Below are 27,999 nucleotides of genomic sequence, written 5' to 3'. Positions count from 1 at the left end.
AACTTCAAAATAATAATGCTGTCATTTTAAACACTGTAAACCTTTAAGTTAGTATTTAAATAAGTGTCTTACACTCATGTGACCACTGTAATATAGAGTTTATTAACTTTTATTCTCATTATCTGGTAAGTTATTAGATTTAAAGTAATCACGGGATGAATGAAAGGTTCATACACTATTAAAAAAAATTATTAAGGAGTAAGTTACTCGAGACAAAAGCCAACGACACAAATGTCGACAGGAAGTGGGCATGTCAAACTTTGATTGATTAAAGCTGTTCAAGAACTGTGATCTGATCTCATTGTCAGCTGATGTCAAAGCATTTTGATCGTTATCAGTGTGGTTTGTACCGACGCCTCGCGACTGAGTTCAGTTCGGTGCTATGGAGATATTAGCCGAAGTTGGGTGAGTTTCACTAACTGCTTGTTTTCGAAATGAACTTGTAAGGACTATATAATAACCATTCAATAAGCCCTTATTGAAACCTCGATGTATTCTTCGCATATCAAATCGTGAATCTGCATAACGTGCACATAAACGTGTTGCAAAGAATCGACAGTAATGAACGAATTTACGATGAAGTGAGTGAAGTTGTGTACCTAATTACATGTGAATAAACGTGTCGTTTGCACTGACGGAAATATCGGAATGCTTTTGCAACACATGGCTTGTCTGCAGTACCTGTCCTTCAAAACCACTGTATCAGTGTATGTAAACAATGCCTTTACTTTTGAGAAAACGCAAGCTTAAAAGTAAAACTACATAATGTATATGAATGTTATAAATACATTATAAATACGTTTATCAAATATACACGTATCATTAGATATAAATACGCATATCGTATGTTTGGTGGCAATGATAGTTAATGTATTCATATTGAATTTATGTATATTTGCAAAACATACTTTTTTGTTTGTTATCTCAAAACGGCTCTGGTATAACATTATTGTCAATAACTTGTAGAAATTCACCTTTGTTTCGGCTGAACATACTATAAAATGTAAAATAACTTTGCATAATCTGTGTTGTACTGTATGTGTACTGTGGAGTCACGTGATGCTTGTGTCATCATTTGGTAATAAATAGGGCTACCTATGATCAGGTTCATGCAAGTAAGAAGATTTAAATCAGGGTGTTTTGGGTGCATATCATATAGTACCATGAATTAACCATTTGTGAATCAACAGGAAGATGGCATGGCTGGTGTTTTCTTTGGCACTGATCACATTTGGGATGATTGATGGCAAGCCATCCTTCAAAGACAACCCAGAACTGGACCCTGAAGTCAATATGAACATTGTAAGTAGCTTATATAATATATATAATTTTTTAATTTGTTTCTTATCAAACTTCTCTTGTATAGATGGTTTCATCAGTAACAACATAAACAAGCAGCTTTCATAGTCCTCACGTAACTTACGGTAAACTCCTTTAAGAATAAATAACAACAAAGTACTTTAAACATAGTTTATTTATATAACAAGCAAAATAAACAACACGTAGATTACCTAGGAAACAAAAACATTTGTTATTTTCGCCAAGGTATTTAATCAAGAGTTCAGTTTAGCAACTAGTCAGACCATTAAAAAAAACTGAAACCAGAAGTAAAATTCCAACCAGACGCATATCGCGTCACCGCACGTGCGTCCGATGAAACCGTCTATAGCAAAGTGTTTATCCCTGTGTTTTTTGGCAGCTTTGTTTGGCCGAACAAACTGTTTAAATCATAAATGTATTGTCACATTAAGCCTGGAGTGAACTTTGCAAATTATTTGCAATATTTTTTCCAGTTCCCTATTTTACCACATGCTTCTGATTTCTGTAATACACCAAATTTTGCACTTTGTTCTCTATGTATCCCATGACTCACTATGGCTCACTGGGTGCACATTATCGTGAAAAAATGTTATCTCTTGTTGAAGTGTATATTTGCTCTTGTTGTTCCAGAAAGTTAATCAAAGTTTTTCACTTGAAGAGAAACCAGGACAGATAGATTATTTACCAGTTCAGCATTTTTTTTCATACAGTAGTAGTGATTAGACCGCTCTTATCCCTCTGACTAAGAAAGGAAGTTAAAATCTAAATGGCACTCAGGTGGGGATAGATATGAAACAAACTGCTTGAGTTTTTGGTTTAAACAATGATATCTCATAATCATTGTTTGACGATTTACACAGGTCAGAAATCTATTTGCAGAAATACTGATAAGGCTGTTATAGTATTTGTTCGTTTTTATTAGTTAGTTCTAAATCGGGCCAAACAACTTACTACTTCCCTCATATTTTACTCACCTTCATGCCATCCCATATGTATATGGCTTCCTTTATTGAGTTGAACACAAACAAATAATTTTATATTAAAGGCGGAGTCCACGATGTTTGAAAGCCAATGTTGATATTTGAAATCACCCAAACAAACACGCCCCTACCCCAATAGAATCTGGACCTTCTGTTGATAGACCCGCCCCACACATACGCAACCTGGCATTTGATTTGATTTGATTGGCTATACGTGTGTTTTGGTAGTCGGCCCGTCTCCTTTTCCAATACGTTTTTCAAACATCGTGGACTCCGCCTTTAAAGAGCACCAATGGTCACGATTTTCACCATTTTACATTTCCTTTATATATTTATTAAGTATGTAAACATAATAATTTTAGAACAAACAGTATACGGACAAAGGAAGAAGGCTATAAGGGCAAAAAGAAATAATTAAGGAATAATTGATGAATAATTGAATTATAAAAAAAATAATGCACACCCAAGGTGGTAATGCAGCACGACGCGTAGCGGAGTGTGCATTATTTTCAAATAATTCAAAGGACCGGAGTCAATTCTGCTTATACCACGGTTACCAAAACATTGCTCTGGTGCACATTTTGAAGACATTTGACAAGTTAGGTGTAATCAACACTTATCAGAATAAAGCATTCAACAACCCCGTGGTATAATATAAAATAATATATATCATATAATATAAAACGGAAAAATTATGAAATATTTTATAAGTGGTATTATATAATACATGATATTTTTGCTTTTTAGTATAACCCATTGAAGTCTTTAGTCTTTCTAAATAAATTAAACGTAACGTGATGAAAACGCTATAAGAAACACAAATAGGAAACAGACAGAAAACCGAACACCTTCTCAAATTATTTTTTTATTCAAATTTTTAATAGAATTCAGGATGATTTAATCACTCCAGTCTGTCCGTTTAAGGGCTTGCAACCATAAACGCCTACGTTTATCTTCAACTGGTGTCTTCGACGACGGTATCCTATAAAAATGAAGGCCATCTTTTTTGGCATTCCTATTCTGACACTCAACAGCACAACGCGACATTTTCTAGTGGGTTATCTTGCCCGTTTTACTATATAATTAATTTCCACTGTAACGTCTACTCGCTAAAGGTCTATAGATTAGAGAGAGAAACCTGGGGTGCGTTTCCCAAAAGCATTGTTAGCCAACGACTGTCGTAAGTTTCGTCGTTATTGACAAAGTTCAACGATTTGGTGTTTCCCGAAACCATAGTTCAAACGAACATTCGCAAGCTGCATCGCAAACTTGTGCGGTTAGAACGACAGCTCTTCACCTGTTGTTATAAGCATAGGTCCTTGTTATTATAATATGTAGACTTACGTTGATCATGCTTTTGAACAAAATAAGCAAAAAACATTCTAGTACATTCTATATCCATCTTTCTAAATATATAAAATGTTTATTTTACGTCTTTAAGTTTGTAAACAGAATTAAAGCGCTGCCCCAGCTAACACAACTACGTCCTAGTTACGTAATTTATTGGTCATTTTTGGTCATTTTATGACTTACCAGCTGGCAACGTAACTTTTACGTCCTAGGGAGGTAATTTCATTACCATTACAGTACCAAATCACTATGTCGCCAGTACGGTCTCCTAACGTCGCGAAATAATCATGTACGTTCCAGTTACGTAATACATTCATACTATTTTGGTAATTTCATAACTTACTGGCAATGTAACTGTTACGTCCCAGGGAGGTAATATCATTACCATTGCAATTATATAAACATTCATTTAATTTTCTATTTAGGTTAGCTTGTTAAAACTTTTCAGTCTCAAAGTTTCCCTTAAATAATTCAAAATAGAATAGATATCAACCACCTTGTGAGCTGCTTTTTACATGGTAAACAAAAAACAGCACCCGCCATCAGCTGAACTCAATCAGAGCGCGTGACCGCGCATGCACAGCACGCCATCTGACAGGACCGGTCGCTTCTCTGAACTGAGACCTAAACACAAAACTACTCAACACAAAACTTTTAATCCATTACGTTGCCACGACGTGCCCACGACAGACAAATTACGTTGCGAAGTTACGCTGAGGCGACGAATCCAGGAATTGTACTTTTCCAGTTGCAACGACGTAAGTTTGGTCATGATGTTACGTCGACGTTACGTAACGGTTACGTATTTGTGTTAGCTGGAGCCTTTAAAAACTGTGCATGTGCGCAGTCCTACGAGCTTTAAGACCCTGGGGAATCCTTGGGAGAAGTGACGTAAGAGGAAACTTGTGCAAGAATTAAATATCTTGAAAAAAACTACAACAGATTACTAAATCACGATTACAAAATCAGTCTTTCGATGCAATTTATGTTATTTACAGCAATAATCTGACATTAAATCGATTTGCACAGATTAATGAGTTTTTCAACTCCCACGTGACATCATCAACTATGTTGTTAAACCCAGAGTCATATAAAGAGAGAGTTACGAAACGCTTTGATCTCGTTGCCGCGCGGTCACGTGATTCATGTAACGTTCTACAGTTCCTAACCAAGCAGGGCTGTCAATCTGTTTGCATAGGTTTTCAGCTATTTTAGGTAAATATTAGCTTGTAATGTGAATTGATCACTATACTTACTATGTTTATAACGTTTTTTTTTACTAGGGAGTGATGGAAATACAGTAAATCAGTTAATAAAGATAAACAGTTAATGATGACCCAAAGATAACTGTGGTTATCTATACCAACTACAGCAACACAGTTTATCTTTTATTTTTATAGCAAAAATATGGCTATATAAATGGCTATCAATCTGCTAAAAACATAATTCCTACACTTTTACTATATTAAAATCACAAAAAAGATCGCCAACGCGGTTATTTGTAACAGTGAAGCATAACAGAAACACACTAAATCATATTTAATTGTATTTATAGTACACATTAAATGTTAATATAATCATACATGATTTTCGAGGATACATCACTCGTATTACTTACCAAACACAATGAAACACATAGCAGCATTCATTGTGAAGCAGTGTGACTTTCAGGCATTTAGCTTGTCGCTGTTGCCCCCTAGTGTTACTCGTAATATATAAAAAAAGATAAGTATAAAGTAGATGGCCACCAGTAATAAAATATTAAACCATTAAATCTATATTATTCACACATTATACACAACTCATTAAAATATAAATAATTTTCTAGTTATTATGAACGATAATCATTACCTACAGCAGAGATCAGAAAATATCACTGTTGACTATATTCATAAAATGTCTGAAAATGTAAAGAGAAACAGTAATTTTATCGATTTACCAGCAGGTGTCATTGAAATGAATGGGCTTCAGTGCTGCGTTTGGAACTATGCGTCACTACATGACACGCTGTTTCTTCCGCATTCCATTCTTACAACGGTCATCTATCTGAGTGTCGTAACTCTATTTTTATACGACTCTGGTTAAACCAACATGGTTTATACGACGAATGTGTGACAAAGTTACTATGCTTTCGGGAAACAGTCGTGACCAGGTAGTTAGTTTCTCCAACTATGCATTGTACTATGTTGGTTCAGCAGCGAGTTACGTCATTGTTCATGAAACCCACCCCAGGTCCGTGCTAATCTTAAAGAGACAGTAACCTCAATTAACCTACTTAAGTCTGTGTCATAAATGTTAATCAAACAACCCAAGACAAAAAAAGAAATCACAACTGTAGCTCTAAAAAAATAATAATTATATTTAATTTATACAATAAATACAGTGTTATTATTCATTTGATTCAATTTCTGTACCTAATGCCAATTTTAGACCTTACTTAATATGCAACTTTGTTCTTTTTTATGAATGTTGATGGATGTGATCCGAACCATGAGTTTTGAGATCCGTTACACCCCTAACTATCATAAAAGTATGTGAATCCAGCCTTAATTTGCTACATGTACATCTCCCTGCTCCTCCTCTCTATCCATTAAGGGGTCCTTGACCTGAAAAAGGTTGAAAACCACGGCTTTAAAATATGGGCGTGTATTTTAAGTTGTTGGTCAAAATTGTGTTTTGTCAGACTTGTGCTGTTATTTCTCTTACTATGAAGTTCTTGAAACACTTCATTTCAGACATTTCAGACATATCTTCATAGAGAGAGAGAGGGAAAAACCCATCACAGAGAAAGAGAGAGAGAGGAACGCGTCCCCCAGTGCTTGCCCTCACCATAATGTGTGTTGAGCCAGCAGTGGGTTTATCCTTAGAATGAGCAGACTGAAGACCCAAGGGAAGTGAGAAATTGCGGTGCCTTTAATTATGCATGGGGAGATTGCATGACGGGTCTGGAACCAACAGGCTCATACAGTTTCTTTGAAGTCTCTGATTATTATTTATCTCTCTATCTGCAGGAGGGGTAACAGTGTGATGCCATGCAACCGAAATAATTATGCTCTTGAAATGACAAATGACTAAACTAAGAATTTAAGCTGAAGTGGTGTTTTATATTTATAGTACATTCAAAAATACTGGCATGCTAAACCGTTATGGGGATAAGGAATCGTGTTATGAAATTCTAGTGTGCCATGGGTTAAAAAAAGAAGAAGTGTAACTATTCTTAAAACTTACTTCATTAAATGTATGACAGCTATTCTTTGCAATGCCTGTATTAACTTCTGTTCTATTTATTTTACACCAAACAATGCTTTTGCCATTTTAAACAGCTGTATTTCTGAAAGATTGACTTACTTTAAATGTGTGTTGTTCTGTATAATTGCTTTTCCCTTTTGGAACTTTGTTTATATTGGCATCTCAGTGCTCGCTGAACCCATATTCACTGTGTTTGTTTCCTGTAGAGCGAGATCATAAGACACTGGGGCTACCCGGCTGAAGAATTCGAAGTGGTCACAGAGGATGGGTACATCCTGAGCATCAACCGAATCCCACATGGGGTCAAAAACAAGTACTGGCAAGGTAAGGGTTTGAGAAAGGTGCACCAGAAAAGAAAGATTTGAATGAGCCTATTCATGCTTCTGTCCGGCTCGATTCAGCATGAATTATTAAATATAGGAGCTTGCTGTCTGCACTGACGTGGCTATTTGAAAGTGGAATCTCTGTGTGATACTTCACCATTCACTGATTCAGATCCTGCTTCCATACATAAATACACACGCTGTCACATGCATGAACCGGTCGGGATGTCACATCTTAGCTTCCCGTGGTTTTTTATAGTCATGTAGTGATATATAGAGGAAAGTGGTTTCAGATGAGTCATTTTGGATTGCATGGAGGAGGATCTCCTGTAACACTTACATAACCGCTGCAGAACAAAAAACGCAACCCACATGTGGTTTTTGTATTTTCTGTTCATGAATAATCTGATCTCATGACCTTTTGTAAGAACGTGTGTTTTTATGGCAAAATCCTGTTTTTTAAATGAATTATATTTAAAGCTCAAATAACACACGCTGTTTCTGCATTTCTGATGTTAATCTGGAGTACCTATTAGGGTTGGGCGATGTCCCCTCAATTGGCAGTTGACGATGGTTTCATTAAACCATCGCGATGGACGATGATATCGTTAGGCGGGGGGTATTTTAATTTTTTGTTATTATATAATTATTATTCGTTATTTTACTTCATTACTTCCCCTTAATAAGAGTTGTGCACTTTTTATTTTAATATATCTTTACATAAATACTATTTTGTACTTAAAAGCTATAATTTCGTTCTTTTATAACCCAACTAATGACTCTAATAGGATGCACATAAGGGGGGAAAGTAGCTTTATTTCACTTAAGAAGAGTTGTGCACTTTTTTAAAATATCTCTGTACATAAATATTTTTTTCTTCTAATTAAAAGCTATAATTCGTTATTTTACTAACCAAATGACTCCTCCGCGTTTTCCAATAGGTTGCACATAGGCTAAATATCTGTGCATATCTGCCACCAGTACTCCGTCAGAGCGGGTCTTCAGCACCGCAGGGAGCAGCCAGCACTCCAATCTGCAGCTTATTAAAACTAGACAAAGTGAACAAGTTGGTATTTCTGGCCAGAAACATCGAAATTTAAACATGGTCTGTAGATGTAAATCCCGCGTTTGGGTCGGAGTGTTGTTCCCGTTTTCTTGTTCTTGGCGTTCGCTGAATTCTGGGTTTATATCTTAAACCGCCGCTTCAGTGCAGTATAGCCTCATAGCTATGTAACGATGAGCACGATCTCCCGAGACACTACAAAAGGCTACTAATAAATGATTAATATGGGCTGTTTTCTTGTACACAATTAATTATTTTAAGTTAAATGTACAACATAAAAAGACAAGATTCTAGCAATGTCAAGATCAAATGCCAGACAGGATATTTTCACAGACTTACACACGTCTCAGGCATAGACTACAGTATTTAAAATAGCATATATGCATTAGTTATATTTTCAATTTAATTTATAGAGCAATTCCCACAAAGATTTTAGGTTAACTAGACTATAGAAGAGAGTTAGTGTATGTCGACTCGCAGCGGAGTGGGGAGGGGGCGTGGCATCACGATGGTGTCTCTCCATCGTGATGTCAGTCAACCATCACGATGGACGATGATATCGTCCATCGGCACAACCCTAGTACCTATAGAGTAGTATTACATCCTTTATATCTCCGAAGAGTCTTTAGTTTAATCAGATATATAAAAGAAAGATTAGCTTTATCGAATCTTTCCGATAACGTACGAAAAAATGAAGAAGGAGGAGTTACTACCGCGGGAGGAGCGAGTACGAGTCATGCAACACTATACAACACTGTTTAACTTTGATTCACTACATGTTCGTGTCATTTTTATAATATGCACGCGGCTATTTCCAACATAAGACAGAAGTCTTACCGCATGCAACTCATGACCCGGTTGGGAAAATCCATCGCATCAAACACACAAGCAAAACTCCGCTGCTACCCTGAAAAATAAACTATATCCATTGTTTTTCATAAGGCTGGCTTTCTTCTCCTTACATCCAAAAACACACTTCTTCTTTCGTGCCATTGTTGAGTTTTGAAATTAAACAAAGCTGTGTCGCGTGAGATGATGTTTGCAAGTTCTAGCGTCTCCCGCCGATTAATGGGTGGGCGGAGTTTTCCGGGGGAAGTGCCCATATAAAGAAGTGATACGTATAGAAACCCTTGAAACGTCAGCAGGACCTATAATCGAAAAAAACGTTCCGAAACTTGTACGAGCCCTGGCGAAGTGCATTCGACACAGAAATACTCTGTAACACACCCAACTGCTTTTTTGACACTTTTCCTACATTTAGCATGAGGAAACAACTCTATAACTGTATTAATAAGCAGTGTTGGGGGTAACGCATTACAAGTAACTTGAGTTACGTAATAATATTACTTTTCTGAAGTAACGAGTAAAGTAACGCATTACTTTTTAAATGTACACATTAATATTTGAGTTACTTTTTCAAAAAAGTAACTCAAGTTACTTTTTTAGTTTAATTAAGTTGATTAAAAATATGTACTGAATTAAACTTAACGTATGCACTCTCTGTGCCTGTGTGGAAACAGTTTGAGTCAGAAACTGAGATGGCAGGCCAGAGCTAAACATTTTTGTGATGAAATATGCAATTTCTGAATGCAGAACTTTTCAGTCATAAAAGCAAGGCCTGAAAGAGATCAAGCTTTAACCAAGAAAAAGTAACGCAAAAGTAACAAAGTAACGTAAGCATTACTTTCCATGAAAAGTAACTAAGTAATGCAATTAGTTACTTTTTTTGGGAGTAACTTAATATTGTAATGCATTACTTTTAAAAGTAACTTTCCCCAACACTGTTAATAAGTCAGAATGCTTGAAATACCATTGAACCACCACTTTAACAATAACTTTATTTTATGTAGTGCCTTTAAAAGCAGCTTCTCAAAGTGCTGTACCCAAGAACGTTGAATCACAACAGAATAAAACAACAATTTAAATAAAAAAAGAGTACAAAATAAAAAAACATAAATACAAGCAAAATAAAATTACATAAAACCTTGCCTAAATAAGAATGTTTTTAAACTGGATATAAAAATCTAACACAAGAAATTTGTTTACACAAAATATCTGACCTATCTGATCAAATGTGGATTAATGGGTGGTCACATGACACATTTTTCCCCATTGTCTTCAATTTATACACATGCGAAAAGTCTAGTGTGACCGCCCCATTAATCGGGCATATGGGCATAGACATAGTCAAACACACAGCCTTGCAAAGCATAGTTCGTTCGACTCAAACACGTGCGCTGACGTTCGAAGGATGCAAATTGCGAGAAATTGCATATCTCTCGTGGCCTACGTACTACATACTCCTGTACGCACAAAATGTATGGAAGGTTTTAAAAATCTAGCAGTGCGCATACAGTACGCGCACACTCTGATGACAGAGATTTTGTAATGCGCACTTTATGCGGACTCTCGCGTACACGTAAAAATGGACTATACTTCGGCCTTTAGAAATGAGTGACTTTTAGCTAATTGACATGGCTGTTATTTGATAAAAAATGTTGATCAGATTATTTGATAGAACGGCAAAAACATGATGATTAATTAAATATTAATATTTGCAGAGAGAAAATTATAAAGTAGTAATCCGCCTAGAAATTATCTGCCTAGAAAATCGCAACTTTTAATTTTCCATCGTTCTAAGTACACGATTTAACTACAGAACAGTCAAGTTTGAAATAGGAAAAATATCGAAACTCTTTAGGCGCGATACTAATGGTCTAATCAGATTGAATGGATTATGGTAAGCTATGCTAAAAGTGCTAGCGCCAGACCCGGAGATCAGCTTAATGGATTCCAAAATGGTACGAATCAAATGTTTAACTCTGTAAATTTAAAGCTGTAAAATTAGCTTTTTTTTCAAAAAAGTGGAGTGTCCCCTTAAGGTGTGTCCGAATCCACTTTTGCTAGTTCAACGATGCGACAAATGGTCTATGCGCCTGCCCCACAGTCTAAAAGGGTTGTTCCTATTCTCCTTATGAGTAATGGGTATGTTTTGGGTGCTCTATTAACATAGCAGAGTTTGTAAGTGTAAAAACTGCCAGCGTAAAAGCCAGTTTAAGATTAATGTTTTTTATTTATAGAAATTGTTATTTTTGTAATAAAAGCTTTGGTTCTCTTTAACTCTTTCCCCGCCAGCGTTTTTTTTTTTTTAAGTTGCAAGCCAGCGCCAGCATTTTTCATGATTTTCACAAAAGTTTAATGCCTTCCAGTAAATGTTCTTCTTTAAATATATAAACCTACAATATATCAAATGAAAGAACAGACCCTCTGCTTTCAAACAAAAAACCTGTTTCATCCTACCTTTATTAGTTCTCTTTTTATTACTTTCCAAATATGGGTAGGTTTCTTCAAAAAACACCCAATTTTGAGCAAAAAGCTGAAATAATTCCATTTTTGTGAAGGACTTTTGATAGAGATCAGATGCAAAGCGATCTTTAAAACATACACAGAGTTCTTTCTCTTTCACATGAGTGGATAAAAGCGGTATTGCAGAAAGCCGGAAATACTCGTCATTGGCGGGGAAGCGTTTTCCCTTAATTGACGAGTTTTCTCATTTTTTTCTTTACAAATATTCAAAAAATTAAAGGTGAAGCAGCTCTTCTGCCAGCTGATCTTAGCTTCATGACTTCTAAAGTCTGTAAACTGTCCTCATCTTTGTCCAAGAGACTCAATAATAATCTTTTACATTTTAATGATATAATATTTATAGACGCATAGTACTAACGCGCTCTTTAAATAACAAAATTTGACTTTAGACCATGTATTAGTTAATAAAGTAAAAGTAATAGCAATGTGCCAACAATGCGTTTTCAGACCAACACGCCCAAATGGCTGCAAGTGCATTTGCTATTTAAATAGCGTTGCGCTAGACGTGAAAATGATAACTGGGCCAGGCTGAAACTAGCAAAAACATTTGCGTTGCACATTGCGCCGGCTGTATGATAGGGCCCATAGAAGCTGGAAAAAAGTAAATAAGTTAACATCCCTACCTATTACCTACAGATCAGGGGCCGTATTCACAAAGAATTTTATCTTACCACTAAGAGTACTCTTAAATCGCACTAAAAGATTTTAGCTAGGAGTTTTCTCTTAAAAGTTATTCACAACGCCTTTCAGACCAACTTTTAGTAAGGAAAAATGATAACTCCTAAACTAAGAGTGAGTCTCCGTCGCTACGGATGACGTTAATTCTCATGCACGAGCTGCCTCGCAATGACCACGGTGATTGGTGACAGGCTGTCATGCGGAACATAACACAGACGCACCAAATCATGGAATTACAACATCAAAATATGTCTGTGTCCTACACAAAATAATAATAGTAATGCCATCGAAATGTATATATAAAAGAAAAGTCATAAATGAAATTAAATTAAATCAAGGTAGCCCAAATTAAGATCGCCAATTGCCTAATAATAAAAAATGACATTGCATTAACACTTGCTTGATTAATTTACATCCTATTAGCCTAAATAAACTACTTAAAGCAAGGAACTGTTGCCATATTGAAGAAGCCTAATGTAATAAATAAATGACGGTGGATTATGAACTCGCCAAAAGCCCAATAGACGCTGGATCATACATTTATATGATATATACCCGACCCGCTCCCTGGCCCCCATTTTTTTTTTAAGTAGTACTTCTTTAAAATAGTTTACTGGCATTTTTATTTCAAAGACCCGACCGACCGCGACCCGAATATCATAAAAAATATTTTTGGATGACTCGTAACCGCAGGCACACGCTCATTTCGGATCAACCCGCGCATGGGGAGAGGATTTGTTTGCAGATCAATGCAGCATTCCCGCTTATGTCGCGGACTCGGACGACTGCGAGAGGCGGTGGTATGCATTACAATCGCAGTCAAGGGTTGAGATTGCAGCCTTTAAACGGGCAAGCATGGCGTTGGTGTACAATATTAAATATATAATATCATAATATCATTATTGTTTCATGTAATTCTAAAAACTTCCTGCTTGTCATGAATGTAATGAATTGTAAAAAACAAATGTCATAAACAATATGCTTACATTAAAGTGTGCTTTTAAGTCTAGGCAAAGCTTTTGAGTTGGTGAAACTGTCCGTGTTAAGGAGGATCAGACAGCACCTAAGCCTTTAGGATTCTTTGTGAATAGGTCTTAGTGAGTTAGGAGTCCTCTCGACTTCTTTTAAGCTGTCCCAGACTTAGGTGCTACTTTTAGGGCTAAAATGCTTCGTGAATTACTTTTAGTGAAAAAAATTAGGAGTCCTAAAGTTAGGAGTGACACGCCCATTATTTTTAGGAGTTGCTCCTAAAATTTGCCAGTTAGGAGCTACTTTTAGCCTTAAAATTCTTTGTGAATACGGCCCCTGATGTTATTCTACCTGCTCTGTCCTCAGATATATACTAATTTCAATAGAAAGTCTGTGATGATACTGCAGGTTGAAATCAGTTCAGTTACAATGTAGCTGAATGCATGATATAGTATAATATTCGCAACCCTAAGGAATCAGTCTGTTTCTGGCATCAGTATTCAGTTGTTATTTAGTGCTGCCCATATTTCATTAATGAGCAAAGAGATCTCTAAAGCTCGTGCTCTCGTGCTGATCTCACCAGGGATCCCACTGGAGCGGAAAACCAATTCAGCAGTCATACATTAGCTTCCACCCTCCTTCATTGTGCTAACACAATTTCTCGTGTTATTTTAAATGAGAATTTCTCAGACACAAATCCCTCTGCCAGAGGATTTGAGGTCTTTTGAGAAACTTTGGCCTCGCGCATCTTCTAGTTTTAGTCATTGTATCAGACTATTGTTGGCTGGGTTCTTGAGTTGACCTTCAGAATAAATCGGAAATTGGCTTATGCAAATGAATGCAAGGAAATGCGTTCGGTACGTTTGCAGCCGTGCTTAATCAGGAAGCTGGGGAATTTTGAAGACCATCTTAACAATATGAACCGTGTGCCATTTTTGTTTTACAGCCCTCTTAAGGCGGCCTGTGGGTGCGCTTATGTTCGCTGGGATGTAAATAATGCATTCTGATTCGTGATAAATAAGTAAAAAGCCATCAATCTGTCGTTCAGTGGATGGCTGGCGACGAGCACTGTGACGTGATAAGCACGTTGAAGGTGGTGCACTGAAGATGCATCTCATTTCCTGCTGTCCCACTTCTCCAAGTCATAGGGGACGTTGTGCTGCACGACTCAAAAGAAACGCCAGGGGACTGCAATGTTTTTAGCACCAAGTGAGACAGTTGGCTAGAGACTCACTTGGGAAAGTGCATATTGGTTAAACCTACATAGATTTTTGTTAATAATTTATTCACTTTAATGATTTAATGATAGTACGTTTAAAGCAGTAATTTCCTTCCTATGAACTTTATTTCCTATAAACCCTACTGTGAACCATTGTGCAACACTCGTGGGATTATTCTGCAGTTATGTAAAATGTTAAGTGTCTGCACCGTTGCCCAAATCTTGCTGTATGAGTTGAGGGGTTTAAGGGGGGTATAAGGAATGGCTGGTATGAAGTAAAACAATGCTATCAGCCCAAGGTCTGTTTGTGCTACTAAGAGGACCGGCTCACATCCTGTGTTTGACAGATATTTGCGATAAAGTTCCCAAAAAAGAAAGGATGGCATGATGGGACGATAGTTTATGCACAAGCCCCCTCTGCTGGCCAACGTCACAAGATGATTCAATTCACATCCATTGAAAGGTTTAGTGCAGTGGTTCTCAATCCTGGTCCTGGAGGTCCACTGCTCTGCACATTTTGTATGTCTCTCTTGTTTAACACAGCTGATTCAAATCATCAGCTCATTAGCAGAGATCTCATTGTCTGTCAGATAAGAGAGACATTCAAAATGTGCAGAGCAGTGGACCTCCAGGACCAGGATTGAGAACCACTGGTTTAGTGCAACTTTAACTTTTTATCGGTCTGGTAATCCAGTATGTTTTATTGCAGAAGTCAAACCTGTGGTGTTCCTTCAACATGGTCTCCTTGCTGCTGGAAGTAACTGGGTAACAAACCTTCCCAACACAAGCCTGGGCTTCGTATTAGCAGATGCTGGATTTGATGTGTGGATCGGCAACAGTCGTGGGAACACCTGGTCCAGAAAACATAAGCACCTTAACCCTAAAAAAAATGAATACTGGGAGTTCAGGTACTGTATATGTGTGATATTTATTAGTAGGGTGTATTACATCATATTATTTTAGTATGTCTTGTTAAAAACACTTATTACAGTGCTAGCAATGCACAGCATTTCAGAATAAAAGACCCACATGAGGGTCTTTAAAATTAAACCCTAAATATTAAACACCCATTCGAAATTAAAATTTTATACAAAAATAACTTTATAGCACATTTAAAATCATAGTCTTGCACAAACCAATCTTAAACATGCATGCATATCCAGATTGGGTCCCAATAAATGCAAAGCCTAAAACCTGTGTTTAATTTGAACACAATTCATTTGCTCCCTTGAAAGCATTTTAATTTTGGAAAAGCACATAATAGTTTTCATGCTCAATTCTCATTTGGATTAATAACATATGAAACAGAACCTAGAACTGAAAATTTGTATTTCTCTGTTTGTTGCTGTGTCTGTGCAATGCAGTCACGATGAAATGGCTAAAAAGGATCTTCCTGCAGTGATAAACTTCATTACAGAGACCACTGGCCAGAAGCAAATCTTTTACGTTGGCCATTCCCAGGGAACCACTATTGGTATCACTCATTCTCTTCTTATTTGTTGAATTGGGAGACTGGGTTTCTATTCATTAAATCAGTGGTCTACAAAATATGCTTATCCTACTTATGCATCCTCTTGTGTTGACTGTTGAATTGCTGGATCTGTTATTTTGTAAAGGAGTAAGTCCCAGGTGCCACTATACTTTTGCATAATATTTCAAGCATTGTAACTTCTGTTTGCTAGCGATCAGTATCAGTACTATGCAGTATACTGTATTACCTGTAACTTGTTAAGCATGAATCTTAGCAATGCCAAGGTTATGGGTTTTATTCCTTGGGGCACACATACTGTTAAAATGTACAATACTGTGTGCTGTTTTTGCAATGGTATAGTGACCATATATAATAATATATCAGTCTCTTTATTAGAATACAGACAGAAAATACAGGAAATTTGTATGCAGTACGTTGTAGGTGTGACCTTCCCATACACTTAAGGAATAGCAGGAACCTGCAGGCTCTCTTAACCTAAATGAAATTAAATCTTAATTTCTAAATCTAATCTAATGACATCAGGACTTCAGTCTCCTCAGAAGTGTTCAGGATGTGTTTACTGCCAGTATTCACACTAAATACTGACTTTTGCCTGAAGAAGCTATTTTGTTTAGTTTTTTTAAGGCCGAAGTATGCTCCATTTTTTACACGTATGCTATGTTGGATGAAAAATGACACAAAAAAAGTGTAAATAAATAACTTTAGAAATGCATAAATAAATAAACAAATACATACATACATAAATAAATACATATAGAAATAAAATGATGAATAAAATCACATAAATGCATAAATAAATAAATAAATATAGAAATAAAACAATGAATAAATGCATAAATAAATAAATATAGAAGTATAATAAGGAATAAATACATAAAGGCAGAAATTAATAAGTAAATATAGACGTAAAATAATAAATGCAGAAATGCAGAAATAAATAAATAAATAAATAAATAAATAAATAAATATAGAAGTGAAATAATGAATAAATTCATAAATGCAGAAATAAATAAATAAATATAGAAATAAAATAATGAATAAATACATAAATGCAGAAATAAATAAATGCCTACATAATTAAATAGTATAAAATTTGGTCAAAAGCATTAACTTTTAATGTTATTATTTTTGCACCATTTCTGTTATACTACATTCATTTCTACATTTATTAACTAATTTATGCATTTATGTATGTATTTACACCAGTGGTCACCAGTGGCGGCTCGTGACTCCTCATCCGAGGGGCGCCAATTCAAAATAAGTGTTCGGAGTATCATGTGTGTGGTTCCCTTTTCCAAAATATGTGTCCTGCGTGTCGAGAGATCCTTTGTGCATCACGTGTTTTATCAGGGTGGGTGCCTGCTGCATACGCGTCAAAGACGTTTATGATAAAAGAGACGCAAGACACTCCCTTAACATTAAACTTTGATTACGCATGAGATCTGGCAAATGCGAGCGTCTCTTTTATCATAAACCCTTTGGGCGCGTCTGCAGCGGGCACTTGTTTTGGCAGGACACGTGATGCACGCACGATCTCTCAAAGCGCACATGAAAAAAGGAACCACACACATGACGGGCTACATACATGTTGTGACAAACTTCGTATCGAGCGCCCTCAAAAAAAAGAAGTCACCGGTTGTCACCAATCCTGGTCCTGGAGGGCCGGTGTCTCTGCAGAGTTTAGCTCCAAGTTACCCTAATCAAACACGCCTGAAGCAGCTAATTAAGGTGGTCCTCCAGGACCAGGATTGGTGACCCCTGATTTACACTAACACCATAATGTTACACCATATTGGACATCCATGTACATGTTTGAATCAAATAAACGTATATACTCTACAAGGTTGTGCATTCGAAAGTGAGCGTTTACGCAGTAAAATAACAGCCTATAATTTACTGTACATTTGTCCGGTACTTTCTGATTGTATCTAAATAAAGAGAGTGAAAAATAAATATGGATTGTAGGTAGCTCTGAATTAAAGTGTCTATACATGTAGTGTTGATGTATTACTTGCTGTTCTTCACTCTTGTATCTAAGCCTTCATGGCTTTCTCCACGATGCCGGAGCTGGCCAGTAAAATCAAGATGTTCTTCGCTCTGGCTCCTGTTGCCACAGTGGCAATGACAAAAAGCCCAATGACCAAGTTAGCTGTTATTCCAGAGTTTCTGATTTGGGTGAGCAGTTTATTTATATTACAACTCTAATGTGATGGTCATTTACCATTTTTATCAGCACAATCACATTTCTTTACATTTGGGATCTATTTGGACAGAAAGACTTCTTTCCTCAGAATTACCTGATCAAGTTTTTTGCCACTGAGTTCTGCAGTAGAAAGCCTTTGAGCGTGCTCTGTGGAAACGTCTTCTTTCTCCTGTGCGGTTTCGATGAGAAGAACCTAAACATGGTATGACAACATTTCCAAAAGGGAAATTTCAACTCATGCATTATTTCTCAAGTCTACTAAAGTCATACGATATCTGTTTAACAACCACCCGGACACCTTAACACCCAGATAGCAACATCCTATGTCTTAAAGAGATAGTACAACATTTACTCACCCTAATGTTGTTCTAAACCTTTATACATTTCTTTGTTCTGTGGAACAACGGAAAATAAAATATTTGTAATTATGCAGGAAGCAAGTGCACCATTGACTTCCATAGTAGGTGACTTCCAACTGTTTGGTTACAAACTTTGCTCAAAAATCTTTCTTTGTGTTCAGCACAACAAAGAAATTTGTACAGATTTGGAACAACATTAGGTGACAGAATTTTTATTTTTGGGTGAACTATCCCTTTTTACAGGTAAATGCTTATTGTATATCCAATCTATACACATACCACTCAAGCTTTAATATATCTTTAGACACAAAGACTGTGTTCAACTTTCAAAAATGCCAACTTTCAATATGCTCTTTTATCCTGGTGTTATTGAGAATGTTTATTTTTCTATTGTCTTCAGACCAGAACACCCGTGTACACGACACACTGCCCAGCCGGAACCTCGGTACAGAACATGGTTCAGTGGGCTCAGGTAAATGATCTTTGTGTTTTTACTCTCTTTTCCATCTGCAGTACTTTTAAAGTCAGGGTTTTCACATTAGACCAACAAGTGATGTTTTTTTGATAGTATCAGAGTAAGATAAGAAGAGCCTCTCTGATGTCACATAAGGTCTTTGTTCAGATGTTTAACATTTTACTGGACCTGTTCTGCAACATTACTTTAATGCTTGAAGGGGACATGCAATGTATTAGTTTCATTTCTTTTTAAAGGAAACGTCTTAGTCTGGGAAGAAACTCTGCTTAATGGTTACCAATTTAACTCTTTCCCTGCCAGCGTTTTAAAAAAAAGTTGCCAGCCAGTGCCAGCATTTTTCATGATTTTCACAAAAGTTTAATGCCTTCCAGAAAATGTTCTTCTTTAAATATATAAACAAACAATATATCAGATGAAAGAACAGACCCTTGCTTTAAAAAAAAAACAAAACATTTCATCCTACCTTCATTAGTTCTCTTGTAATCACCTCTCAAACTTGGGTAGGTTTCTTCAAAAACACCCAATTTTAAGCAAAAAGCTGAGATAATTCCATTTTTGCAAAGGACTTTTGATAGAGATCAGATGCAGAGCGATCTTTAAAACAAACACAGAGTTCTTTCTCTTTCACGTGAGGCGCTACTTCCGGGTTGTATAAGTTGTGGAAGTGCGCCTGGTGGATAATAGTGGTATTGCGGAAAGACGGAAAATCTCGTCATTGGCGGGGAAGTGTTTTCTCTTAATTGACGAGATATCTCGTCAATGGCGGCGAAAGAGTTAATGCACTGGTTTCGGTTTACCACTTTTAACAAATTCAATTCAAGATAAAACATTGTTTTCCATGTAACTTTGTCTTTCAACACTTGTCTCATCATTGCATTATATAATATTATTATGGCGTGACTAGTACATAGCGTAAAATCTGCTTTCACCCCACTGATGTTGGGTTTAGGGGTGGGCCTTCATTATTGCTTCACTTACATACACAGTTATATTCATATACAACCTGTTGTGAAATGTTATACAGGTCATCTCTGTAGGCTGCGCAACCAATTTATGTGACACTGTCTGTAAAATCCAGGCAATAGTAAAGATATCAACATTAGTCAATATTAAAGATATCAAGGTTATATTTTGATTGTACTTTACATAATGTAGGATAATTTTATGTAGGGAACCGTAAATCATTATAAAATGACTTTTATGATGGATTTTCATAGACAGGGTGACAAAAATATATCTTAAAGGGACTTTTTTTTAAATATGCTAATTTTCGGATCCCCTAGAGTTAAACATCTGGGGCCTCATTTATAAAGCGTGCATACGCACAGATTTGATCGTAAAGTGTGCGTGGGCAAAAAATCACAAAGTCCATATTTATAAAAACTGTCTTTGACGTGGAAAAGTGCTTAGCACCACGTCATGGTCTGAGCAGACGTACGGACTTTTGCTTGTCTGATTGCTGCAGGTTTTTGGAAATATAAGCCATTCTTGCTGTTTGAAATTGGGTTTAAACATTGATAAGCGATCTTTTATATGTCTGACATTAATTACGCATCGTGTAAAGGCGGAGATCTGAAACTGCTCGGCTGCGCGCACAAGTTCATTTGCGATTTATAAGTTGGAAAGGGGTACGTGCGTTTTCTGCGCATAAGTTCGGTTTATGAATCACACGTACGCATTTTTGTTAAATGATCGTAAGATCAAATGTAGGATGGTTTTTACGCAGCATTTTATAAATGAGGCCCCTGAATCTTGCCGTTTTGGAATCCATTCGGCTGCTCTCTGGGTCTGGCGCTAGCAATTTTTTTAGCATAGCTTAGCACAATCCATTGAATCTGATTAGACCATTAGCATCACACCAAAAAATACCCAAAGAGTTTCGATATTTTTCCTATTTGAGGCTTGGCTCTTCTGTAGTTGCATTGTGTACTGGGACCGACAGACAATTGACTGTTACGCAGTGCCCGAAATTAGTCCCCTGCTATTGAAAGTAACCAATAGGACTAATTTCGGGCAGTGCGTAATATCACTACGCCGGCTGCAGTCATGTTACATCAGCAAAGTCATTGATTTTTGTGCCAGTTTGAGAGTATAGTTCCTAGCATATCTGCCTAGAAAATCCCAACTTTTAATTTTCCGTCGGTCTTAGTACACAATGTAACTACAGAAGAGTCAAGTTTTAAATAGGAAAAATATTGAAACTCAGATTTCAAATATTGAAATCAGATTCAATGGAGTGTGCTAAGCTGTGCTGGGAGTGCTGGCGCCGGACCCGGAGATCGGCTGAGTGGATTCCAAAATGGTAAGATTCAGATGTTTAACTTTAGAGGAGCTGGAAAATGAGCATATTTTCAAAAAAGGTGGAACGTCCCTTTAAATGCAATTAAAGACTGATGGTTGGAGTTAGAGAATGACATTTGGTTAAGATCAAATCATCATCATCATCATCATACATATTTGTAGGATTCGTGTTGTATGGATTTATACAGATTAGCCACCTCATAAAATAAATGAGAATTCCTGTAAGATGAGGTAATGTTGGGAACCTATAAAGAGAGAAAATTAGCTTAAACACATTATGTTCTACACATTGCCAACATTTATTAACACAGATGTCAATTAGACACAGCAACATTTGCTTTTACATATAAATTTTAAAGTATATCGATTTTTTTCTTACTTCCTACTTTAATTTGATTTTTAATGCTTTGCTTGTATTGTTGGAACAGGCTGTGAAATATGGTAAACTGATGGCGTACGATTATGGAAAAGCTGGAAATATGGCACATTATAATCAGGTAATCAAGCTATTTCCCCCACTAACTACAGTGCACATTTAACGTGTCCCATTCACTGAGACTTAGTTTCATTCTTGTCCTATTCAATGTTTTTTTTTCTCTCTATGTAGTCGACCCCTCCTGTGTACAACATACAGGACATGATGGTACCCACAGCTCTGTGGTCGGGTGGACAGGACACTCTGGCAGATCCTAAGGACGTGGCTGTGTTGCTTACACAGATACCTAAATTGGTGTATCACCGCAACATCGAACACTGGGAGCATCTGGACTTCATCTGGGGCTTGGACGCCCCACAGGAAATGTACAACAAAATGATAGAACTCATGAGACAGAATGCATGACGGGGACATTTTGTTTGAACGTCAGGTTTTAACAGCAGCGTTAGCTTCAAGCATTAATTACGGTTTGTATCTTGTGAGCTGAAACTAATGTTCTACCTCACTGTTTGTGCTGTAACATTTTTATTTTGTTTTTGGGGCTGGTAACCTAGTCTGCAATTTATGAATGTTATTGCAAGTCTGAGCCTTTTAAAAGTTTGTCATCCAAAGACAGAGGTTTTCCAAAGAAATGGTAACTATGTTTTCTTGCTTAGCTTTTACTAACCACTACTCGTTTTGGCTGTACTATAGCATTTTATTGCCGATTTTATGATCTATTAATGTAAATGGCATTATTACATGTTTTTATGTTCATCTTTGATTTTACTTATTTTGTGTAAGGATAATTGAATAGACTGAACAACGAAATCATATGTTGGTCAAAGAATTAAAACGTTTGTAAATCATGACATGAAGCCCAATAAACATGCAACAATGAAAGAGACATCATACAGAAAAACTTACATAGTTTTATTGTCTTAATACAAATCTACAAATGTGTTTGTTTTATTAGCAACTTCAACAATATAGCACAAACCAAATTCTTATTATTACAGTAAGTAAAACCAACTTTAACTGCGTAACATCTAAAAAAAAACTGAATTCACAGTACACTTTTCTCAATGTTTAATATGAAAAACTTCATTGCTCTTAACAAAACCACAATCAGTCAATCACAAGTATGTTTAAATAGAAATCAGTATAGCAACATAATTTATGTGAGAAATGTATTTTTGTAACAGTAAGTGTGATGCAATCTGTGAGAATGTGATAAAGTGCAAGTTTTATGTGGGTATTGACTTTGATCCAATGTAAAACTCCAGGGAGATGAGAAGGACACTGCTGCTGCACATCATGTAACATACAAGCCTTCTAATATCACCATTTAATACTTTTACATTGATTTTGTTAACATTGCTACAATCTTGTGGAATTTTAGTCTCTTTGCAATATCTAGTGGTGTTTCATGCTTCTGTAAAAAAAAATTCACACATCACTCATATACACAACATGCATTTATTGATGCATAGTAACGAAAGTACTTTTGACAATATTTAAACTAAACTAATTAATTTACTTACTTTGTTCTTTATTGAAACATCTGCATTTTTCGACAACAGTAATGGAATGATTCTCTGACTTTTTCTGTGGCAAGCGTAGTGAAGTCCTGTGTTCCCTTTCTGAAAATATGCAAATGTACACAAGATATTAACCTCCTTTTTTGGCAAGATAAGGAATGTAAATGACATGAAAATGAATGTAAATCAGAGGTCTTCAACATTTTTCAGCCCAAGGACCAGGGCAGGTTTATCCATAGACGGGATTGGGCGAGTGCCCTGGGGCACCAGGCAATGGGGGGCACCAAGGGCTCCAGACTTCGACCAAAATGTTTTTCTTACAAGTAGGCCTACTTGCGCATGTGCGGACACCCATGACAAAAATACGGAATGCACAATCGGGTTTTAACTGCTCAGCCCGGATAAAGTCAACACATCTCACTCAGAACCGCAAGAAGACGCGTCCACGCGTGTTTAAAATTAGACATTGCAGAGATGAGAGATAAAGATAGTGGGAGAACTTTTAGCCTACCTTTACATCAAAAACATATGAAAATAAAAGGTCTACATCAGTGCCCAGTTAAGGAAAACTGTATAAGAGAAACGTGTAAAGGATACAAGTATGTATATTGCCATGCAACTCATTACAATATGCTATCTGGATATAACTTAGTTAAGGGGATTATGCTTCTTGATTATGGTTCATAACTTCCTATTCTGAAAGTTTAATCAATTGTGCATAATGTCATGTGCAGGAACTGCATAGAATTAAGTTGATTTAGTATTTTTCAGTAATGCAGTTATTTTGGGAAAATGTAAATAATTGCATTGCAGGTTGATTTAAGGTGTGCCATAAATTTTCTGCTGGTGCTCCTAAAATTTTTAATCAGGGGCTACAGTGCTCCTAATAACCAAAAAGTTAGTCTGGAGCCCTAAATGACGAGTTTTACATTTTTTGGGGGGGGGGGGGCACTTCAAATGTGGTCACCCTGGGGCACTACATTGTGTTAATCCGGGCTTGCCAAGGACCCCTAGATGGATAGCTAATGGATAGGGAATCCCAGCATATACTGCATGTATAAAGCCTGGCCTATAGTAACATGCATATAGTACACTATGAATAGGTTTAAATATTTTGATATAATGCTTACATTACAAAATAAAAAAAATATTTTTGTCATGCCAAGTCATATACAGTTAACAAACTACAATTATTGTCATTTTACTTAAAGGCGGGGTGTATGATTTTTGAAAAACACTTTGGAAAAGGGAGTAGGGCCGAGAACCAAAACACACTTGTAACCAATCAGCAGTAAGGGGCGCGTCTACTAACAGACATTGTTGCCTGGGTTGCATATGTGTGGGGCGGGTCTATCAAAAAAGGTCCAGATTCTTTTGGGGTAGGGACGTGTTTGTTTAAGTGATTTCAAATGTCAACATTGGCTTTCAGAGATCATGCACTCCGCCTTTAATAGATTTTAAAGGGGGGGTGTAATGGTATTTCAAGCATTCTGACTTATTAACACAGTTATAGAGTTGTTTCCTCATGCTAAACGTAGGCAAAGTGTCAAAAATGCAGTTGGGTGTGTTTCAGAGTATTTCTGTGCCGAATGCACTTCGCCAGGGTTCGTACAAGTTTCGGCTAATTTTTTTCGATTACGGTTCTAACTGACGTTTCAGGGGTTTTCGAGACGTATCACTTCTTTATATGGGCTTCCGCCGGAAAACTTCCCCCGGAAAACCCCGCCCAGCCGTCAGTCAGCGGGAGACGCTAGAGCTTGCTAACAGCTTATCACGCCACTCAGCTTTGTTTAATTTCAAAAGTCAACAATGGCACAACAAGAAGTGTGTTTTTGGATGTAAGGAGAAGACATCCAGCCTTATGGAAACAATGGATATAGTTTATTATCCGGATTAGCAGCGGAGTTTTGCGTGTGTGTTTGATGCGGTGGATTTTCAGAACCGGGTCATGACGAGTTACACGTGGTAAGTAAGACTTCTGTCTTATGTTGGAAATAGGCGCGTGTATATTATATAAATGTCACGAACATGTAGTGAATCATACGTTATAAGTGTTGTATAGTGTTGCATGACTCGTACTCGCTCCTCCCGTGTTATAACTCCTCCTTCTTCATTTTTTCGTACGTTATCGGAAAGATTCGGTAAAGCTAATCTTTCTTTTATAAATCTGATTAAACTAAAGACTCTTCAGAGATATAAAGGATGTCATACTACTCTATAGGTACTCCAGATTGATATCAGAAATGCAGAAACAGCGTGTGTTACGTGAGCTTTAATACTCTTCATTTTAAAAAAAAGATTGCAATGTCAAAAAATTATTAGACGAACCCCTGTGGCAGCACAATGGACTTTTGATTTAAATAAAGTATAACTGTTAAGGGGGGGATTAAAGCTATTTCATGCATTCTGACTTATTAACACCGTTTAAGAGTTAGATTCCTCATGCTAAACATAGGCAAAGTGTCAAAAAAGAAGTTGGACGTGTGACGTGCGAGTATTTCTTTGCCGAATGCACTTCACCAAGGTTCGTATAGGTTTTGGAAAAAGATTTATACTAAACAATCTTGGTTTATTTCTTTTATAGGCAATTTCAGTGCAGGAAATACAGTGGAAGTCCTTATATGGGCACTTTAACCGGAATAGTGAATAGTGCTGACAAGAAATCAACATCACAGAAGAAGCGTGTTGTTGTTTGTGAGGGAAATGTAAACTTGTTCAGCTTTCCAAAGAACTCAGCATTATGAAAACAATGGATATTTGTTGATGATCCGGGAGAGCAGCGGAGTGCATGTGTGTTTGTGTAATGCTGGATTTTGTTAAAATGGGATCATTTGTGCCCAACCGGGTCATGAGTTGCAGGCAGTACAATAAGTAAAACTGCATCAAACGTCTGTTTTGTTAGGTAAGTGCATATAATGTAAACAACACGAACATGCAGTGAATCATAAGCTATCCAGAGATGGTGGGATAATGTTTTGTGTGCGTTGCTTGATTGCGACTCGCTCCACCTGTTATATGCCTCTAGGAGCTTAGGTTTATTCGGGATAAATCTTTTAAAAACTGATAAGACTAAAGGCTCTTTGGATATATAAAAGGATGTAATACTACTCTATAGATACTCAAGTTTAACCTGATATAAGGAAAAAACATTGTGTGTTGTATGAGCATTAAATATTCTACTTACATAGTCTACAGCATTTATGTCCACCTTACTGGTCAACAGAAGCTCCATCAGGGTCACATTCTTTTTTTGCTTCTCTACCTTAATGGAGAATAAAGGTACATTGTTTTATTGTAATAAAACACAAAAAGCTTTTCTGTAGCTCAACTGGGTAACTTACCATTATAAGATAGCCAATTAACAGAATGGGCATCAAAATAATGATCATCAGGTAGTCCAGGAAGGTGAATGTTCTCCTTGTAGCATAGTGCAAACAAGTCCTATCTTTCTAAAAGGAAGAATACACACATAGATATTTTTATGAAAAAAGCAGACAAAATAACCAATCGTCAATAAAACATAGTCACACTTTAAGGAAAAAAAAACAGCACATTGAGGTGAAACAACGCACAGCCTTATTTAATTCTCCTGCCCATGTTGTCTTAACATAAATATATTGGTGTATGAATTTGGCATGTGGTTCTGAAAGTAGGTGCTGGATTACAATGGTAAAACAATATGGTCTGTGAATTTTTGACAGTACTTTTTATTTTCCTGAAACTGACCAAATACCTTATTTCTAATGGATACGTTAGCATTGTGATCTAGAAGGTATTTGACCATCCTGACGTTTCCACTTCTACAGGCGGCTATGATCGGTGTGTCTCCCGTTCTCTCATCTTGACTGTTTACATTTCCAGCTTCGGTCAAGATCAGTTCTCGTACCTTGAGGAGATCATCTTCATATGCTGCTTGACACATGGGCTATAGAAAGAAAAAAGCACAGAGGTGTTTCAGTGTCACATCCGTGAACCATGAAAGTTAGCAGTTTATATGAGTGACATGCGACCCAGGTGGGAGGCAAAACAGGTCTGGTGACATCCCATTGACAGACACTCAGGACACCACACATGCACACACCCTTTCCAAACATAACCAAAAGAGTGCCAAGTTTATTTTACATAACAATGCACATAAAGGTGTAAGAGCATGTGGCAAAAACCAAACAACAACTCCTTTATTTGTTTATGTAAACTATCTTTTAAGATGATGTGTATGAAAACTGTTACTTATACTAATGCAGTACAACTACTACTTTAACTATTACTACTGTACTAATAATAGTAAACATCCTCTCCATTTTAATGTATTCCTTCGATTGTTATTCTTACGTTTTTATCAGTTTGCAAACTGAACATAGACAACGTGGGTGTTTTGGCTGAATGACACAAAGCAGTAAATACAGGATACTGGCGTAGTAAATAAATACCCAGTCGCCACAGAAGGCGGGTTAGACAGCACGTTACTCACCTCCGAATACAATATCCCCATTTGGCTTGTTTTAAGCAATACGTCACAAAATGAAACTCAAAATCTTTATCCGATTTAGGAATATTAAACTATTAACATCCTCTCGTGACTCGTCCGCCTGTGGTGTGTCTGCAAATCATAGCTCAGATAAGGGTGTGGCCATTTAATGATGACGCTGGCGCAATGACGTCATCACGGCTGTTCAGGTGTTGCGGTGGATTCGTC

General features: G+C 36.8%; 2 protein-coding genes across 3 annotated transcripts; one reads left to right on the top strand and one right to left on the bottom strand.

Annotated features, from left to right (window-relative positions):
• lipf (lipase, gastric) lies at window positions 1-22,688 on the top strand. Of its 2 annotated transcripts, none has more exons than XM_073866801.1 (10): window positions 1-125; window positions 1,191-1,302; window positions 7,106-7,223; window positions 15,227-15,425; window positions 15,882-15,991; window positions 18,048-18,185; window positions 18,269-18,414; window positions 18,972-19,043; window positions 21,776-21,844; window positions 21,955-22,688. In XM_073866801.1, exons 2-10 carry the CDS (start codon window positions 1,195-1,197, stop codon window positions 22,186-22,188), a joined length of 1,194 nt encoding a protein of 397 aa, XP_073722902.1. In that variant the 5' UTR covers window positions 1-125; window positions 1,191-1,194; the 3' UTR covers window positions 22,189-22,688. The 2 variants fall into 2 exon arrangements, with proteins under 2 accessions (XP_073722902.1, XP_073722901.1); XM_073866800.1 differs by lacking the exon at window positions 1-125 and adding an exon at window positions 179-405.
• On the bottom strand, window positions 22,675-27,941 carry ankrd22 (ankyrin repeat domain 22). Its single transcript, XM_055175575.2, has 6 exons — window positions 27,775-27,941; window positions 27,037-27,228; window positions 26,645-26,752; window positions 26,488-26,565; window positions 23,307-23,405; window positions 22,675-23,197 (listed from the first exon to the last, which is right to left on the bottom strand). Exons 1-6 carry the CDS (start codon window positions 27,793-27,795, stop codon window positions 23,120-23,122), a joined length of 576 nt encoding a protein of 191 aa, XP_055031550.1. The 5' UTR covers window positions 27,796-27,941; the 3' UTR covers window positions 22,675-23,119.
• Between the last annotated feature and the right edge of the window lie 58 nt (window positions 27,942-27,999).

Source organism: Misgurnus anguillicaudatus, chromosome 4 (assembly GCF_027580225.2).
Source record: "Misgurnus anguillicaudatus chromosome 4, ASM2758022v2, whole genome shotgun sequence".
Classification (NCBI taxonomy): domain Eukaryota; kingdom Metazoa; phylum Chordata; class Actinopteri; order Cypriniformes; family Cobitidae; genus Misgurnus; species Misgurnus anguillicaudatus.
The sequence above is the reverse complement of the archived record's forward strand: the minus strand, read 5'-3'. Positions and strand labels throughout refer to the sequence as shown.